This window comes from Patiria miniata, unplaced genomic scaffold, assembly GCF_015706575.1.
Source record: "Patiria miniata isolate m_02_andy unplaced genomic scaffold, ASM1570657v1 HiC_scaffold_6, whole genome shotgun sequence".
NCBI classification, from domain to species: Eukaryota; Metazoa; Echinodermata; class Asteroidea; order Valvatida; family Asterinidae; genus Patiria; species Patiria miniata.
The window spans coordinates 6,047,213-6,067,356 of record NW_024037073.1 but is presented as its reverse complement, the minus strand read 5'-3'; the positions used below and the strand labels follow the sequence as shown (position 1 = coordinate 6,067,356).

At 39.1% G+C, this 20,144-nt stretch overlaps 1 protein-coding gene across 5 annotated transcripts in view; it reads right to left on the bottom strand.

Annotated features, from left to right (window-relative positions):
* Positions 1-19,771, bottom strand: part of LOC119742779 (inositol-trisphosphate 3-kinase B-like) — a 35,933-nt gene extending 16,162 nt beyond the window's left edge. For 2 of the 5 annotated variants that reach the window (XR_005272900.1, XM_038218948.1), the window contains exons 1-3: positions 18,688-19,771; positions 3,403-3,502; positions 355-495 (exon numbers count right to left, since the gene is read on the bottom strand). Coding sequence is in view for 4 of the 5 variants with exons in the window: in XM_038218948.1 (XP_038074876.1) it covers positions 355-495; positions 3,403-3,502; positions 18,688-18,870 (424 nt within the window). In the remaining variant the exon portion in view is untranslated. Of the gene's footprint in view, positions 1-354; positions 496-3,402; positions 3,503-3,983; positions 4,230-8,408; positions 8,576-18,687 lie in introns of those variants that run through there. The other 3 variants (XM_038218949.1, XM_038218952.1, XM_038218951.1) reach the window with 3 other exon arrangements.
* Positions 19,772-20,144: the final 373 nt, after the last annotated feature.

The window sequence follows — 20,144 nt, the reverse complement described above, 5'->3', positions numbered from 1 at the left end:
GCTTCGTGTTGGAGGTAGTCAAGCTGACCTACACCTCGGGACCAGTAATTCCCACTACTTCCCCTCAAAACATGCTGTATTTGTATAATCATGAATACAACCCAACGACTTCCTACTGGTTTTGTGCTGGTGGGTCACAAATACTAAAATATTTAACGTTTGTGAAGCGTGGACACACCAGTATATCCAATATGCCTGCCAGGGCAGCGACCTCAGACATCCTTGTCGCCAAAGCTGAGATAAAGCCAGGGTTTGAAAACCCACGCAGACGATTGGTCTGGAGGAAATTGGACGGTTTAAATTAAGGCACTAAATCCTGCCCAAACAGGGAACGTTGCTGCAAAAAAAGGATACTCTCCGAGTTCTTCTCTACGACCCCTTTGTACTCTGGGATGTACGGCCTCAGGATGTCAGCCATCAGTTTTCTCAATGCCCACTGCTCCTTGGGGGTATGCTTCTTCAAGATAGTGCCGCACTCGCCAGCTTTGAAGTTGCCTGAAATGAACAACGTAAGCCCAAAAGGTTTTTTTCAATAATATGGCAGAAGGGCCTTTCAACCTGTCGACAATCTATAATAATAATAATAATAATAATTTGGGAGGCTAATCATCCTTACTCGCAGCTGGTATGCTGAATTGCGAAGGACGCGGCTACAACGTGGTCGGGCCGCTGGCACGTAAAGGCGCCTATGGCTGCCGGCCACATCGACCCATACATGTATATGACCACGGAGCACAGCCTGAGATTGAAAGTGTTTGATTTTTCCGGAGGGAGGAAAACCGGAGGGCCCGGCGAAAAACCCTCGTGGCACAGGAGAGAACCAACGCACAACTCTACTCCTTGGTGAGAGGCGAGCGCTTTACGCACAAGCCACCCATGCCACCCTTGTTGGACACGGATCCAACATGAAGCAAGAACCCCTTTCACACTAGCAAGAATGCAACACAGCTTTTACACAGGTCCAGTGTAGCATGAATTTAGGTTTTATGAAATACGGACTCATTGGTGGTATTGCGCATGCTCATAGATAGTTAGGAGAGGGACCGGTCACGTGAGAGGGTTTAACCAATAAAAGGGAAAAAGGAATCCGATTTTCATACAAGTCCAATTTCATATCGGACACCGGCGCTCAACAAGGGTAAAATTCAACCCTGGTCGGGACCAAGGTTGAGGGGTTCTACCTCGGGTAGAAAACCTAAAGTATACAGTTGATAATATATTTATTGGCAACCGTTAGGTTGGATTACATATTCACATTTGTTAGTGTTAGGGTTGACCCACATGTATTCATCTGTTTCCAAGCATTTTTTATATATTTTTTTTTCAAACGCATCCTGATGTTCTGACCTCTGTCTATAGATCTCTGTTGAGGTTAATTTTTTTTTGTAATGCTAATGAAATCTCAGCTCTGCTTCGAAGCTGTACATGTACATGTACATTGTACACTACCACCTTTTCAACTGCTATCCAGTACAGGCACGTACTAACGACAAAACTATCAATGGCTGCGCACCTGAACTTTGACTTTTCCTAACTAAAGTGTCACTATTCAACAAATAGACAGTGACCTTTGAGCAATCAAGAGGGCCGACACACAAGTGGTTTATGATAACTCGGCGGCGGGTACAAGGCCAATGTAGGACATAAATCACTGGGCCATTAGGAGACCTGCATTGTACATAAGTTACATAAATAGGAATTATGCTAAAGGGATACAATTATTCTATATACAGTATGATGAATACATGTACAAAGCACTAGCTGACAAAGCAGGACAGCATTGTAAATTCATGTAGCTCTCATCTAATAACAAATCAGCAAGAAGCTAATAACTATCAATAGCGAGACGAAAAAAATAACGTTTTTTGCAGCTTAGCACATTTGGAGATTTTTTCACACTACAGGGTGGCCCCAAATTTTTTGTACACTTTTTCAGAGGCAGATTTCTCAAAATCTGGGAGACATATTGAAGTTGTTTTAAGATATTCCTAAAGTAGAAGATGTTGGTGGTATACGGTGAAAACCGGGTTGAAAATAAAGCTCAGGATAAGAAATGGTGGCCATTTACAGAATAGTGACCGAAAAGTGGTAGTTTGTCAAAGTCTATGACAGTCATGTCAATCTAAATAATTGAAGTGGCCTGATGTTTCGATCTCAACAAGATCTGATTCGAGGCAGATCTTGTTAAGATCGAAAAGTCAGGCCGCTATTTATTAGATTTGTATATTTCAGGTCAATCCATGTGGCCTAATGTTTCAATCTCAACAAGATTTGCCTCGAGGCAGATCTTGTTAAGATCGAAAAGTCACGCCGCTATAATTTGTTAGATTTGTATATTTCAGGTCAATCCAGTCAGGAAGCACTTTGAAGCAGTTTTATTCATTTTCATGCAGTCATGTAGGCCCTATACCTAATTTACATTATTGCAGTTCTTTGTGCACGCAGTGCTATTGGTACAAACTTGTGTGTGGACAAAGTGGTTTTGACCATCTTTCTTTAAACCATCGCCATTTCTTAATTTAGGCTTTATTATCAGCGTCGTTTTCACAATATACCACAAAGAAGCTTTAGTGTATGGGAATGTCTCCCCAATTCCAAGAAATCTGCATCTGAAAAGTGTAAACGTTTATAATATCAAGGGAATAACTATGCTTGGCCGGTTTTAAATTAAGTCCGTTTAAGACCGGCTAAGGAATGGACGCTGCATATTCGGCGAGAGACATTATCGGCGACCAAAAATTATCGGTCAATAATAATAAACTTCCAACGATTTTGTACAACAGTTTTGCTTCAAGTTTTTCAAAACAACCCTAAGGCTATGTTATGGTATGTGCCTCTTGCGATTACTTGTAAACAACTCCTTATATGGAGATTGGCACGTGGCGTGTACTGCGATGTGGCGCAGAACGTGGCGGTGCCAGTGTAGTGTGAATTATTCGAAATGCGGACTCATTGGTAGTATTGCAAATGCCGAAGTGAAGAATGTGAACGTTCAACCAATAAAAGGGTAATAAAAAGGGACCCAACTTCATAGAAGTCCAAATTTCATGTGACACCGGGATAATGTTTAAAACCAGCCAGCCAATTTGTTTTTATCAACCTTTCAAGACCGGCCACGTGACGGGCTCTCAACCAATAGGAATGGGTAAACTGTCTTAGGTATTTATGAATGATCAATTATTATTGCTAACCCTAACAAAATCCTGCCAAAATCCAATTGCATACTCTAATCATCCAATGGCATACTCTTTAAACAAGTACAGTTGTAGTTTTTGAATTTTGAAGGGGCATTTAGTTCTAAGTAAAAATAAATGCCCCAAAACTCACAAAGGATTTCGAAGGATTTGAGAGAGCTAGGGTTATCTCAGTAATGCAATACAAAACGTCTCATTGTCACATTACCTTGATGGCCAGCCAGCTGAACCCAGGGGTATTTCTTCTTGAAAGACTGAACGAACGGTGACCAGTGTACCATGTTTCTGATCTTCCTCCATGAACTTGCCTGCAAAGAAAAACCAGCAAAATATAGCAACCTGTTAGAGAAAATGCCTCAAATACTCAAAAACCGACATTCATGAACACACCACCTGCTTCAACAAATGTTTCAACAGAACACCGATTGAAACAGCTTTTCAGACGTCACTAACATGTGGCATATTCACTGTACACAACACATCTGTTTTGAATGACTGGTTTTTAACTTTCAAAGTTAAAGATCACAGACAGTATGGTACTCTCAATCCACAGGAAAGTACCGGTATGCATCTATGAATGTAAAATGCCAGTTAAGGTTTGCTGAACATACATGTACAAATACATGTACATGTACCGAATGTCCATCAAATTTCAAACGATGATATCTATCGACGTTTAAAACTCTCAGATGGTTAACATCAGGTGGAAAAATGTAACAGAAATCTTTTGATCAAAAAAGTGCAGGGAATTAATTCTGACAGTTTCCCATGTCCAAGGAGGGTTCGTACTTGCTGATGGGTGCGGCGAATGCCGGGGCAGTGCTGGCAGTGACCAGACGGCGACGGAGCATCATCCCGCGGACAAGTCACTCTTTTCAGGGAGAGCATGATGCTCGCCTATCCAAGACAACCTTCCTCAAGGCAAATGCCGGGAGGAGACAAAATTCACGTTTCTCCAAGACGACCTAACTGACTGGGATGCACTCGCGGACACGAAAAAACACTCTTTTGTGAGGAAGTCCGCAGAGCGAGTGCAAATTGTCAGATAATAAAAGATTGTGACTGGCTGTAATCTAATGAAGAAGGGCCAATTACTTGTAACTTCAACATCCTCTGCGTGGCCCTTGCATGTGCGGAGCGCCAAGTGAATTAAGCTCGGCCCCACGCTTTCTTGAGGAGATAAAATTAGCAGCAACGCGAGAGTGTTTAGCAGGGACTCGGGAGGATGTACGATGTATCAGTGACTTTTAAGACCCCATCAAAACATAACCTTCTAGTAATACAACTTGCGTCATAAACCTGCAACGATGTAATGGCTCCAGGCCAGGATGCCCACTTTCTATCGTCATTATAGGGACGTGACAAACAAGTTATTTAAAACTCGTGCGTGTACCTTCAGAAAGGACACGGTATAGCAGTATTCTCCATTCAACAATGTTTCAGCAGAGAATGCTATCCTTCAAGAATTGAGTAACGGAAGAAGGAGTCCTGAATGAGACGAAATCCATACGTACATTTGTATTCAAGAAAAGGAACTCTGGAAATTTCCCTCAATTATGCAAGTGTGGAATGCAATCCTTCCAAGAATGGAATAATGGAAAAAGAATCCTGAATGAACTCCACACGTACATGTTTTGTACATGTACATTAAGAAAAAAAAGGAACGCTAGAAATTTCCATTAATTAATTACGCAAGTTCAGGCGCTTTTATAATTGAACAACTGCGAGCATGCAAGTACATAGTACACTGTGCATGCATTGTACACTCTACGCATACAGAAACTTTAAATTAATTTAAGTATACTAACACTAATAGCAGTTTCTATACATATATTTCAGCAAGTTTCCGACAATACGATATTTACATTGTACATGTACACACAGCTCATTTTTACTACATGTATACTCATGAGAACCTGCCCCTTTCCTTCATTAGTTCCCTTTTGTAAATTGTTTGTACTTTAACTCTCTCTCGACAGCACCCATAAGGATTGTACACGAATTCTCCCGAGGACCTGAGCCAATGTCCTCAGACCCATTGAAATCGCACACAGTTGTCCAAAGTCCTCAGTCTGAATGGATAACCAACCCATACCTATACATGTACAGTTTGTATGCTGACAGGTACTGCACACATGTGAGGTACCCAGACCATGTAATTCAATTCAATTGGCAAAATAACAGACCTGAGCCACCGAAGCAATTTTCTCACATATATGCCCATCATATCACAGGTTTCATGTGATACACATACATATATGCAGAGCAGACCACAATGGTTTGCTGAGAGGTAATACATCATGTGAATCTGAGGGGAAAAAAATTAATTGGATTCTGAAACGTTTGATTTCAGCGCAGAAGACTACAATATGCGTACGTACAAGTACGTGACCATACACACGTACACGTGTACACACTGGTACATGTTCAATACACGGCAGATCAATTTTCGGACTAACTTGCGCACGATTCATTTGTTTCAATTTGGAACTGATCACCACCGATTACAGAAGTCAAGTAGCATTTTCGTAACAATTTATAACTTCGCAGAAAAAAGAAGTACATAACAGTGTGCAGAGAACAAAATCACCTGGAGCAATTTCCTTAGTATAATGGCATTTTTTTTGCTGCGCGCAAAAGTCTATTGTGAGTACTAAGGCCGGGTAAAAAAAATAAGTAGTTTCTAGCTCGTGATCGTCCGGCCTTTTTTTTTTTTTAAATGAAGGATGCGGACACTTTTTTTTTTTTCCCAAGATGGTGGATTTTTCAAGATGGCGGATGGATTCTTCCGTATTCTCTATAAGCCATAACCCTTTCTACATAGCTACAATTTTGTTGGAAACAAATAAAAAGACAAGTACCGGTATATGTGACAGTATATGTGCAAAATACAGGGTGAGTAAAAAAAAACGAAACCCAAATGTTGGGACCATTGTTTTAGTGAAGTTCTGCATGTAGCGCTTTCAAAGGATATCAGGATATGAAAGCCCAATTCATAAGCTTTCTTTTCGTACAAAAATCATTCAAATCACTCATGCACTTTTTCAGAACAGAATAATAAACACAACCACCGTTTTAAGGTTCTGTCCATGGATCACAAAAAGTGTTCTTTCAGCAAAACCAAAACAAATCACATAGGGATGTGTGTGAATTGGTTTCGTTTTGCTGAAGGAACGCGCACTTTTTTGTGATCTTTTTTTTTTACTCACCCTGTATATTGCAAATGTATGAATTAAAAAAGACAAAGAAAAAAAAGAGGAGGCAGCCGTAAAAAAGGAAGCGGATGGGGACAAGAAACTAGGTTTTTTTTTACTTTTTCCTCGGCCTAATGATCTGTAGGGAAATATTTTAGTCAAACAAAATCGTTGGTGTTCTTTTCATAACACCTGTCACTTCCGGATTTGGTAGACAACACAGGATGTTCCATACTCTGGCTGTCAATGATGCCATTCTGTTGATGACGGCACCAATCAATAACGTCCATTTCTACAACGGTCTAGGTACCCATTTCCCACATGAATGCCACCAGGGGTACATGTACATACTGTACATGTTATTTTTTTTTTAATGATCAAACGTTACAACGGAGTATTTTTTTTCACCATCATTGGATGTTTCATTTAATAGAAACACCTGTTTTCAAAATTCTCGATGACATTTAAAGCCTATTGTGAGTTATGCCCTTGCGGTTTAATTATGTAAATGATGCAAAATAAAGTACGCACTAAAAATAGATGTACATTGTAATAAAAAAAAGGTCACATGCACTGTTTGAAGAAATTTCAGTCTTTAAGGCCTTACAATTAGTGACACAATGATACGGTGAACCCAAGTGCAGAAATGCCAACTCCACCCCCACCCTCCCCCCAAAAAATTACGACGTCACAGAGTGAAGCTAATTTGAACCATAAGACTAGACTGGTACTAAATCCAATGTTCATTGTCAAAGATGGAGCATTTAGTATTCTAGTGTCATAACATTGGAGACTACATGTACGTATAAAAAAGAAAAGACTGCAATGTTGTTCGCTATTTCTTTTTAACTTTCAATGTCCTTTACAGTGTAATCAACGAGTGCTAAAGCATTGTCAAACTTTTAAATGTCTATTTTCTTGCTAGTTTTGGGTCAAGATAAGACAATCTTACATATTTGATGGGGCTACCCTGGTAATAGGCAGGTCATCCAATGCACACAATTTTTCAGCCGAATCAGCGAGATCATCGTTGTTCTATTTTGATGATTCCGTGCAGTTTTTAGTGACCTACCGGTATGAACCCGATAATGCTATTTTTAGATCGGAAAAACACATAATAAACATGCTGTAACTTAGCTTTTTCTAATATGGTGGAGAACAATGAAGAGTTAAAGTAGTTTTTTTGGCCATTTCTTCCAAAAATAGCTGAAAAAGGGGTGAAAAACGACATCATCTTTTTGGCGTAGAAAGAGAACTGAAGGTCCAATTTTAAAATTCTTTCGGTTCCCTGTTTCTTTCAGCAAGCTGCATAATATGAGTGTAATTTCAACGGCATAGCTAATACTTGAACAAATAGTGTGACATGCCTACTGGTAAAATAAAATGATGAATAAATAATAAATAAAATAAATAAATAAAGATTCCTTAATATTCAGATTACATGTACCAGCACAATACACCCAACATCCACATGCTAATGTTGCACAGGGATATGCCTAAAAAAACATGAAATTAATAACTTTACAATTTGTACATGTACTACGGTACGTTTATATTTGTACTGTACATAAATGTATGTACCAGTACACGTACAGTGTGTTCATGCGCATGTTTATGGTGTAAATCGAGAACACACATGTGAAGCATCATCCAGTAATTGAGGACAGTCCTGAGTCAAATCGAGGACGACCTCGATTACGACCTCGCTTAGAAAACGTGTACAAAACCAATGGGAGCTGTTGTTAAAAAAGATCGACGATGAGGAACAATGATGAACACTGATAGCGTGACGTGTGGACCAGTGGAGAATTTTCGCTCTCCCAAACATTACTCTTACACGTACCGGTACACCTTGTAAATGCGTTAAGTCTACATTGGTCCACACCATGCACATGCCAAGCAAATTGACGAGATGTCAAATTGGACGCACTGTTAATTATCGATGTAGTTTTGACACCTCAACAAACTATTTCCCAATCGTCTTCATCCTTCACAACCAAATCTAAAGCAAACTGCTTACCAAGCTGAAACTGATTCACATCTAGACTAGGCACTGATGCATTGCATTTGAGATAACTCAGGGGAGAACACTCTCAAGACCAACCAATACTGCACAAGATTACATAGGGCTGGTGTACATGATGTACCTGTACTAGGTGTCTGAAAAGCCTGCTTCACAGCTTGCATGCCCATGCATGCAAGGCTTGCATTACATATACAGTTAGCATGTAACTGTTGTACGGATCACTGCATAGTTGAATGATGAAAGAAACCTGGACAAAAGGAATCCTGTTATGGCACACACAAGGAGGTGCTCTTTTTTTAGTGAAATAAAGGATTATTGGATGGTGATATATTGGATCATCATATAAAAAGGACTGGCTCCACTGTAGGCACGGTGACCGTTTTAGCCGATTTTCGGCTAACTTTGACAGATTTTTTGTTGAAAAACGAGTTTGACAGGAAATTTGACAGAATGTATTTTTTGGCAGATTTCTGGCAGAATTCTGCAAAAATGGTTATTAGACAGAAAAACATAGCAAAAAAAAAGAAAAAAAAAGGTACATTTGTTTAAAAAAGTTTCAATCTTTTCAAACAAACCCTTGCACAGGTTGGCTGGTCTAGGTGCTGAGTGAGGTTTACTTGGAACTCGTCGTGATGCAACCGCGTTTTGCCTGAAATTTACGTAATTTCATGACATCTTTATGTGACTATAGATTGTTTATAATGTAATTTAAACCTTAAATAAGGCAATACTACAAATCTGCATGTGATTTTAAGTGTTTATAGTGTATTTCAAGTAATTCTGGGGAATTTGGCAGATTTTTGATAAATCTGACATATTTTTAAAGTGCATTTAATTTTGCCATGACCTCACGGTCACCCTGATTGTAGGAATGTTATAAGGTTTACACAAAAAGTAAAACCTGAAGAGATACAGCATGCAGTCCCACTATCCCAGCATGTGTTTGTATTTATGGGAAAACAAAAATAAATTAATTATAACAAAACTAGGCAAGCCCAGTAAAGCTGGTTCCAGAGTGCACACAATTTTGTAGAATTTAGCTTTAGTGATAAAGTGATGGAAATTTTAAAAATCCATTTTCGCCGTTCGCACGGAGACCTGATCTTGACTTATTGCCTTCACAGGTATCATGAAAGTACTCACTTACATGTAAAATACATGTCACATACGGCAGGCAAACCTCGCAAAAGTGACAGTCAGTCAGTGAGATAGGTAACCAGTCTAATTCACAAAACAAAGTTTGTCAGCAAATACACAATGTACACTTTACCTCTGAAAATCTTGTAAACATTTGTTTGATAATGTACGTGTATGTACTTTGTTATCAATAATTAATAACTTTATTGGTTCATGAACTGTACATGTTTGATGTTCATGTACATGTATGTGTGGATACAGCTGTTCACAGGCTGGAACTGGGAAGCAACAAAAAACAAAGAAGAAATTCCAAACTTTACAAAGACTTTATACGGACTGATTTGTAATTTTTAATGGCATAAGTGCGAAGTGAAAAATGAGGAAAGTAGCTGATCCGAGAAAAAGTTGCATTGTATGCCAGTGCAGTGGCGGATCCAACATTAATGGAGAGGGGGAGGGCACCAAAACGGAGGGGAAACCTGAACATACAAGCGGGGTATACATTTTGCTCATGTGGGTAAAAATTCCTGTCTTTGAAGTGAATAAATAACCAGTTGACAGCAGAAGAAACAGGGAAAAAGACAAGACATACCTCTTAAAAAATAAAATAAAAATCATAAAAAATGGGGGTGGGGCGGCTGCGCCCCCCCCCCCCCCCCCCCCTGAATTCACTACTGCAGTGTACAGTGAATGTGTATCCTGTTGAGGGAGACCATTGTCCAAAAGCTTTCAAGTTTAGAATCAATATTAATAAATTTCAATGAAAAAGTGAACAACATACATTTTTTTGTGTACATTTCTTAACCACCTTTGCAGTTGGAGCCATGCAATTCAATACATACATGTGCACAATAGGCCGCTCTTAAACAAAAATTGCAAAAATTGAAAAATGGGAGGGGGCGGGCACAGGCTCCGCTACTGCAGTTTACAGTGAATGTGTATCCTGTTGAGGGAGTCAATGGCCAAAAAGTTCCCAAGTTTAGAGGTAAGTGTTAATAAATTTCTATGAAAAAGTGAACAACATGTATTATATATTTCTAAACCACCTTTGCAGTTGGCGCCAACAGGCCTCGGTTTTGAGGGAACAAATGCAGGCCTCACACAGTGACCCTCCTCATCAATATAGGTTTCTAATAGGTTTTGAAAATCAAAATATAGGTTCTTTAAGGTTTTCCAAGTGCCAAAATGTAGGCATTTATAGGTTTTTCGGGTGGAATTTTTCAGCATGAAGTGCTACGGTGAATTACTTATCTCAAGTTCTTCAAACTAGATAAAGTTACTTAAAACCAATTTGCAAGACTCCATGCAAACTGCCTAATTCTGAAACACTTAGAGACGTTTACATACATGCACTGACAATGTGGTTATCTTGTTTATCTGCACCATTTAACTGTGGGTCAAATTAATTTTTTTAAGTTTCACTAAAAATGTTTAAAATATATGGTAGAATTTTAAAAAAAAAAATTGTTTTTTATAAATTACACAAATGTAAATAGATACTTTAAAAAAAAATAATAGGTTCCTAAGTTGGAATATAGGTTTTTATAGGTTTTAGAGGTTTCGCTGTGGGGCCTGGATTTATGTGAATTACAGATTTTCGACTTATATCTTGCTACAAATCAGGATTTTGTAACACTTCATAATCTTTCATTTTTAGACTGAAGTAAAGTTCCAAACTTGCTTCAATAAACATGATGTACATTTGTACTATGCCTACATTCACTCAATATAGCTGATTAGTGGCATGCATGTTTGTTTGGCCAAGCATGCTGTATTTCTATAAGTACTTTGTCAGGATACTACCCAGTACCCTCTGTCAAAGATTAAACCACTGCTCCCGTTCTACAAAATTAATCGTGTTGCTATTCAACGCGCTGTCATCGCCAGCTATTTAGACGAGTCCAACGACACAAGAATGGATATTCGTTTGCTTGTTACGCGTTTATGAGTCGGGTCCAAATGAAGTGGTGGCCCTATATTTTGGTCATTATATCCCCTCATTAGCTACTGCAATGCACTCTCCGCAAATACTTGGCACAAAACATGCCCCAGAAATGGCAAAATATAAAAATTACATTGAGGCTTGGGCGACTCAGAGCGTTTTTGAATAGATTCCAATTTCGTATAGGGGTTGTCCACTCCGTGTGTGTCACATTCGTAATCTGCAGATAGAGCCTTTGTTCATACTCATTTAATGAAAACATGAAGTGTTCCTGATTGTAACTTCCCGGCACCGAAGAACAAGATTGCTACTAGGAAACCTCAACATGGGCGCTGACAAAAAACAACACAGGTAATGAGCATTGTGACGGAGAACTCAGGGAGAAAACACACGCTGTGTTTACTTTAATGCGCTGTCCTCCATATGGACAAACACAGTCCTCCAATAAAACCTGGGCAAAAAAAAAAATATTGGTGGGCATCTGATAAGCCAAGATTGCATCAGATTGACATCCTGAAGAGGGCAGATTAATATCAAGCAGCAGGCAACTGGAAACGCAGAACTTGAACGATTGTTGTTATTGAAGAGGAGAAAAAGACTTCAAAATTGCTGTTGGTGTTGGACTATCACTGTGCACAAAATGTATGATTCTTGGAAAGGGGAGGGGAGGGTGCGGGGACAGGGGGGGGGGGCTATTTCAACTCCCAGAGGAACTTTTCACATCCACTTTTAACTGCAGCAGCGTCTGATACTCAGACTACAGGCATGATTGGTGTGACCGGAAAAAGGGGAAAAATTGTTAATGTGATTCGAAACCCCCACCTCCCCCTAGCGTACCAGCCTCTGAAGTCATTTCTAACAGTAACATGGTCAACATCCCCTCCTTTTTCAAGTCTGGAAAGTAAAAGGTGGAACTGGGTCCAGCATGCTTAAAGCTATAGTCCATCATTTGCAGCCATCCGAAAAGTAACTGTCATAATTATTGTTGAAAAACAAACTTGGTTGAAAGATGGTAAGGGGACTAAACTCCCTGTGAAATTATTCTTTCTTGGAAGCTGTCATTTTGAAGTAATCAACGAAAGAAGGCATTTCCAACGGTGATTCTTAAGAAGCACCGTAGGAAAATTTAAATTAGTAGTTCGTTTTGTTATTCAGCGCAGCGCGCACAAGTATTGGAACGACGCACACGCGCGCGCGGTTGTTATAATTCGTCGGATCAGTGCGCGACGTCGCGTATAGCTGCAATTCAAAACAATTCAAAACATGATTCAGTAACTTTTGATTTGAAATTGAGATCTTAGAATGCTGTTTTTCTCGGAATGTACAGCTGAAGCTTAGCTGAAACTTCATCAGGTTAGTTGCTCAGTATCCTTCATTAGATTTTGAACTCTTTTGTTGCTTCAAACGAACAAAATGCACAAATTACACATGATGGACTGTAGCTTTAATAATTATTCCTAAATTAACTAATAAAAAAAAGTGACAAAAGTGCTCTCCACTTTCCTTTGTTGGTACACACCGCATCACATTCCTTAGTTTCAACATGGAGGACTGTGAGTTCTACAATAAAACTGTAATTCTTTCTACTTGTGGTATGGTACATAAATATCTCACAATGCACAAAACAAACACAATTTAGTAACAGCAAATTTAAAGGTCATCCGAGATCAAGATTGCAACAAACATATATCATGGATACTGTACACAAGTATGTACCCTTCAATGGTTGCACATGGAGAGTACAAGTATTGTTGATGTACCCTAACGTGGCGCGGCCCCCAACGTGGCGCACTTTGATTTTTCGCCTGTAGCGCCTAGCTAGAGCAAAAGTTTTAACTGAAATTTCACAGAAAGGGAAATTTCATCAAGTTCTAAACACTCCTGTTCATAAATCGCGAGTTTATTTACCCGTAACAAAGTTAGAAGAAAAATTTATTTTGGCGTGATTTTCCGATTATATTTTCAAGTGCAAAGTGAACCCTTTGAAAATGCCCCGAAAAACAAGAAAATAATTTTCTGACAAATATCTTGCTGGGTATGTAAGTAGAGATATTAATTATTTATCAGAATTTATCAAGTTTACAGAAATTCTTAAATGTTAATTTGGAATTTTCCGAGATTTATTCAAGTGCGCCACGTTAGGGAACACCCCGTCAATTTGTGCCCAATTTCCGGACGCCACCGTTTTTGAATTTCGGATTAAATTTCATGAAACCGAAATTGCTCCCAGAGTTAAATAGCAAGCATTAATAAGGTAAAAGTACAAGTATTTTACTGCATGAATTTGAGGTTTGTCAACAAAGAGGTTTGGCAACACTACATGAGGAAAGTCGGGTAAGCTTCGAAGTGCGCCACGTTAGGGAACACGACTATACAAAAGACCTCAGACGCTCACGCGAAGACGCTTTGGGTTTAATTGCGCACACTCAGAATAAAATGAGTTGTGTGCACAGCAAGCGCGCAATGTCCCCCATTTGGAGCTTTCAAAAAAGGTAAAAAAAAAAACATCATCCACTTTCTGTGCAAAGAGTCCACAGTGTAAATTTGTATGGAATATTTGTCATGTTTGTCTCAACATGTACCGGTACATCTACAGTTGTTTCTGACACTGCAAACTTGTACTGTTAGGAATTTTTTTTTAGGGGGGAGGGGGGTCGGAGTTTGGGACGGGAGGGCCCAGATGTTGTCTTTGATTTCAATTGGCTCAACATTGCTTTAAAACAAAAAAAAAGCAAGGTAACACCTCAGGTAACTTTTAACGACTGTTGCCAGGGTCAATTTCCTGTGAAAACAAACTTTGTGAGTTGTCTGTTGCCATGGCAACCATTTATTTTAAATTAGCATCAATAGGTTTGATCAGTAAGGGGCAATCGCTTCCAATGTGTTTTTCTTTAATTACAGTTAGAAACACAATGTACACAAAGTACATGGTTACCTTAATATTAGTAACCTCCTCCCATCTTGTGTAAGTTTACTTGTTCACCAGTGGCAAATTTTATTATTTTAAACTTTTGCTGTCTCTCTCTCGTACATTGATTAAAGGGAATATACATCATTTGCTTTTACTGTAATTTTCAGAAATGGATGGAATTGGGGGGTTGGAAATATATAGCAAATATAGTTACACTGACTTTTTTGAGGTTTTGGGTTCGAAAATGCTATAAAAACCAAGAAAAACAATCATTTTCCTGTAGTCTGGTTCCCTGACTCCATATAAGAAGAAGCAGAGCAGTTTACATACATTGGGGAATTGTAAGGTCAGGGAACCAGTCTAGCTGGCTCGTACCCGTTCATAGGTTTGTAATCGATTGCAAACAAGTGCGATGGTCAATTGGGGCCAGTATTTGAAAAAAAAGCCAGTTTTTTCCAACGCTGATCGGCCGATCAGCGTTGGAAATTGATAAAAAAATACCACTTTTCTTGAAAATGACAGTATACCAGGTGCCATGATTTTACAGGATGCTTTACACTGTCATTCACTAACAGTCCAGCAAGGTATTTCAAAATGATTTGGTAGTTTTATTTTTTGATGTTTGCAAATGTTGTATTTTCCCTTTAAAGGGAAAATACAACATTTGCAAACATCAAAAAATAAAACTACCAAATCATTTTGAAATACCTTGCTGGACTGTTAGTGAATGACAGTGTAAAGCATCCTGTAAAATCATGGCACCTGGTATACTGTCATTTTCAAGAAAAGTGGTATTTTTGTATCATTTTCCAACGCTGATCGGCCGATCAGCGTTGGAAAAAAACTGGCTTTTTTTTCAAATACTGGCCCCAATTGACCATCGCACTTGTTTGCAATCGATTACAAACCTATGAACGGGTACGAGCCAGCTAGACTGGTTCCCTGACCTTACAATTCCCCAATGTATGTAAATTGCTCTGTTTCTTCTTATATGGAGTCAGGGAACCAGACTACAGGAAAATGATTGTTTTTCTTGGTTTTTATAGCATTTTCGAACCCAAAACCTCAAAAAGTCAGTGTAACTATATATGCTATATATTTCCAACCCCCCAATTCCATCCATTTCTGAAAGTTACAGTAAAAGCAAATGATGTATATTCCCTTTAATATGCAGTTTCATTTTACGTTCTACATGTAAACACACCTACATATTGTATTCAGGGTCGCACACATATTTTCCTTGTAATGTAAGTGGATGCGGACCGCTGGGTTGGATTTCCTGGTTGGAATATGACAAACACATGAACACTCTTTGTATAGATTAACAAAACAAAACCTGTTTGACGTCATTGTACCAGCAGAAATCTGTTTTGCCTTGGATTCACACATAGTTTGTTGCCAAGCCTACACAACGGACTTTCTGTTCTGTTAAGGAACAAGTGGTGCGCTGCACTGCAAATGCAAACATGGCTGATTGGATGCTGCAGGTCTACATAGGAACTCGGAAAACAACGGGTTTTTTTCCCCCAATACTTCTCATGTCATGATTAAAATGAACCCAATAGGGCTGTGCCAAATATATACCGAATATTCGATCATAAACGGTACATGTAGGTAATATACAACATCAAAAAAACAAAACTACAAAATTATTATGAAATTTTATACATGTACCTTATTTGACAGTAAGTGAATAATACTAGTCTCAAGCATCCCGTGAAATCATGGCACCTGGTGTGCTGTCATTTTCAAGAAAAGTGGACTTTTTGTAGCAATTTCCAACAATGGTCAGCCGACCATCATTGGAAAAAAACTGACTTGTTTCCAAATACTACCCCCAATTTACAAAATTTAATTGGTCCATATTTTGTTTGCAGTCAGTTACACATCCGTGAACGGGTACAAGCCAGCTAGTATGGTTCCCTGACCTGACAATTCCCCGACGTCTATAAAATTGCTCTGTTTCGTCTGAAGTAGGGTCAGGGAACCAGACAACAAGAGCAGCATTTTTTTCTTGGTTTTTCAAGCATATATGATCACAAAACTTTAAACAGGTCGGTGTACCATATTTGCTATAAAATACTAACCCCTGAATCTATCCATTTCTGAAACATTACAGCAAAAGCAACTGTATATTATTACCTTTAATTAACCAAATATCCCAATAGCATTCCTTTCTTTATTCATCAAATTCAAGTATTTGAAAAATGTTGCGATCATGAGATGATTGTTTGTACACATTGCAGAGTTAGTTGTTCATGACACACATGTACAAATTAAACAATCCCAAAACAAGTTTGTATAACTACATGTATGTACATATGATTTTATTTTTTAAATCACCAAGAATAAGCTCAATGCCCAAAGCTGCATGCTGGCTTTTCCATTTCCTGCTACTTTTCTTTGAAAACTCTCACAAGTAATGGTTCATGTACCGGTACATCCCATGTACATCCTGTGACTAACATTACATGTATCTGAAGGTCAAAAGAAAAACTGCCCATTCACATAACACACGGCTCTTTTAAAAACAATTCACTAAAATCCAATGGAATTTTCAATTTGAGTGAGGTCTGCAACTGTTACAAAAAAAAACGTGTACAATGTAATTGTAAAGGGCCACGTACCCGATTATTGTAACTATCTGAACTTTTTGAAAAGTTTTGAAATTGATTTTTCCTTTGCTGTTCTAGGTTTATTGACGTTGAAAATGTGTGGTTTTAAAGGGAAAGTACAACATTTGCTTTTGCTGCACTTTTCAGAAATAAATCAATTTGGAGGATTAGTACGTTAAAGCAAATATTGTTAAAATGACTTGTTTCACGTTTTGGGCTAGTAGATGCTGGAAAAACCAAGAAAACCATTCATGTTCTTGTAGTCTGGTTCCCTGACCCCATTTAAAATGAAATGGAGAATTTATAGACTTTGGGGAATTGTATGGTCAGAGAATCAGTCTAGCAGGCTTGTACCCCTTCAAAGTTGTGTAATCAATTGCAAAGAAAACGCGGAATAACTAATTATGAAAAATTAGGAGCAATTTTTGAAAAAGAGCCAGTTTTCTCCAATGCTGGTCGTTACAAAAAATTTCTTGAAAATGTCGGCACACCAGGAACCAGATTTTACAGGATGCTTTAGACTGTCATTCCCTAACAATCCAGTAAGGTATTTTGTGATAATTTGATCATTTCGTTTTGTAATGTTTGCCAATGTTGTATCTTCCCTTTAAAATAAACCAACCAATCTGCCTTGTTCAATCTTTAATAATGTCGTCTAAGGCAAAACAGGAAAAGCACAAAACTAAATGTATACCAAACAGCCTTGAGGTGCATGTGTACAAACAAACAACTTGGCTCTAACCTTTTACGATCCCAGTTCAGCTAATGTGGTAAAGGTTAACTGAAAATCCAGGCCCATGCATTTCCATAGAGACGACCTTTCTTTTAAGGACACCAAGTTTGACATCATGATGAATGGGGCCCCTCCTGGTCTCAAAGTTTTCAAAGTGTGCCTGTTCAGGGTCACGTTGGCCCACTTAGGGTATACATGAAAATCATGGTGTAGGGACCAGGGTTATCACAATATGTTCATGGACAACTTGATTGGAACTGATTTTTTTTGGAGAGGAAAAGAAGTGATCAGAAAATGTGGCAATCAGTAAACAAATTTATAAGGTTTTGTGGCAGCTACGGTATGCAGACGATTCTTCGTCATGTTCGTTGAGTAAAAAAAACAACGCACATAAATGTGTAGATTTTTAATTTGAAAAAGATTCATCTTGACACAGTGAAACCCAATTCGGATGAGTTTAAAGGTGCACGTACATTTGGCCAGATTTTGCCAACAAAAATTAAATTGTTTTAAATACGTTCCAATCCTAACACACAAGCGTTTGAAGAATGTTTTGAAAAGAAATATGTGTGACTGGAATGACGATTAGCTCTCCAACAGCTCTATTTTTGATGACCCAAATTTTGTATTCTGAAATTCCGTTACGCACTTATTGCATAAAAAAAGTGAATGAATTTCCAAGATACAGTTGTGTGAATATTTGTGAAATTTTATTTTCAACGATCTTTCTAAATGGTTGTTTTCTCTCGGAAGTACTCCTTATAATATGGCACCATGGGCTAGATTGACCATGCTGACTTACAGATCGACGAAGAAATTCTTTTCCGGGCTTCTAGTCTAGGTAGATACATGTTACTTTAAATATTTAGTTCATGGAAATGTATCCAAATGACATGTATGTATCAGCTGTCTGCCATAATCCTAGACGGGCTTACCCTTTCTACCTTAGTTGGTGGTGTTTTCTCCGCGATGCACTTCTCGCACATGCAGATGCGAGAGCACTCGTCCTCCAGAGGCGAATCACTGTCCTCATCCACAATCTCCATCTCCACTGTCTCCCCGTTGTTATTCTCTTGCATCTTGATGCGCTCGTCTCCCATGGCCAGCCGATGAGTCATTAGTCAGTGTGTGAGCGTGTGTGTGTGTGTAGGGCTTGCGAACCACTGCAGACTTACACGTACAGATGAGCAGGCAGAGGATGACCACGGTTCATTAAGAAACACACCAAATTTAAAAACTACCCATTGCGGGGCAGTTCAGACATGGATGGTGCAGACTGAGAAGATTGGAGTCATCTTTCCAAGTCAGTCACTTCAATAGTTCTCTCTGCTAAGGCTGTATTGTAAATTGCTGGTGGACTGACAACATCAGAACTATTACTAGTTTGCCCTTGTTATATGGTAACTAGTTGTGACGAAATTTGTGTTGAACACCCAAGCTGTGTGTGCCGTACGCACTCAGCCTAGTCCCGGAGCAGAGTCCACGGCCCTCCGCCACCCACAATCAATAGGGTCTAATCAATGCTCAGATGTTGCTCTCCCATTTATGATGTGTACACATCCAGTCAGCTTTTTTACACACTCAATGCTGAATGATCCGGCTTATGTTGGTTGTACAGTGCCGTGTACATGTAGGCCTACCTGCGCACTGTATACACAGGTTAGCTGAGGCAGGTGGGACGGGGGTCAGTCAGCTAACAATAACAACAATGGCAACAGTTGATCCCTGTAGCTATGACGTGGTAGTGATCAATGGGGGCATACATACATGTGTGGGTTACAATTGGTATAATATTCCCAACCTGTGAATGCACACAATGCACTCTCGGCCAGCGTTGTTGATATTTTGACGTGATTGATAAAGACAAGTTCACCTCAATTCTGGGGGTTTTTCCCCTGCACTATAATGTTTTGAGTTTTTTGTTTTTCAACCCAGCTCTCTGTTCAAGCCCAGATCAACTAATGTACGTATAGGTAGTCCACTTTGGCAAAGCAACATGCTTCACATGACACTATGTACACATTTAACACAGCACTTGTTCAGCATGAGAGAAATATTGCTGTCTTGCTGAGTATTTACATCCGGATTTGTCAGAGCTCATTAATAAACATGATTCCTTTCATCCTCCGGTGAGGTTTCTGTCTCAAGGGCGAGTGGTGAATACAGATGACTGACAATAAAAGTGGATGATGGCACCTCCGAGAATTCCTCATATTCGTAATACAGTCTGCATTATAATAACTGCATTATGCAGAGGCTACGAGACCGTCTTCAAGTCAATCGCCTTGCATTGCTTGCGCACCAGTGCAGCCGTCACTCATTCGTACGCAGCCTGGCTCACAACTAAATCAGGGAGACAGAAACTGACAGACTCCCTGGCCATCACTGTAGC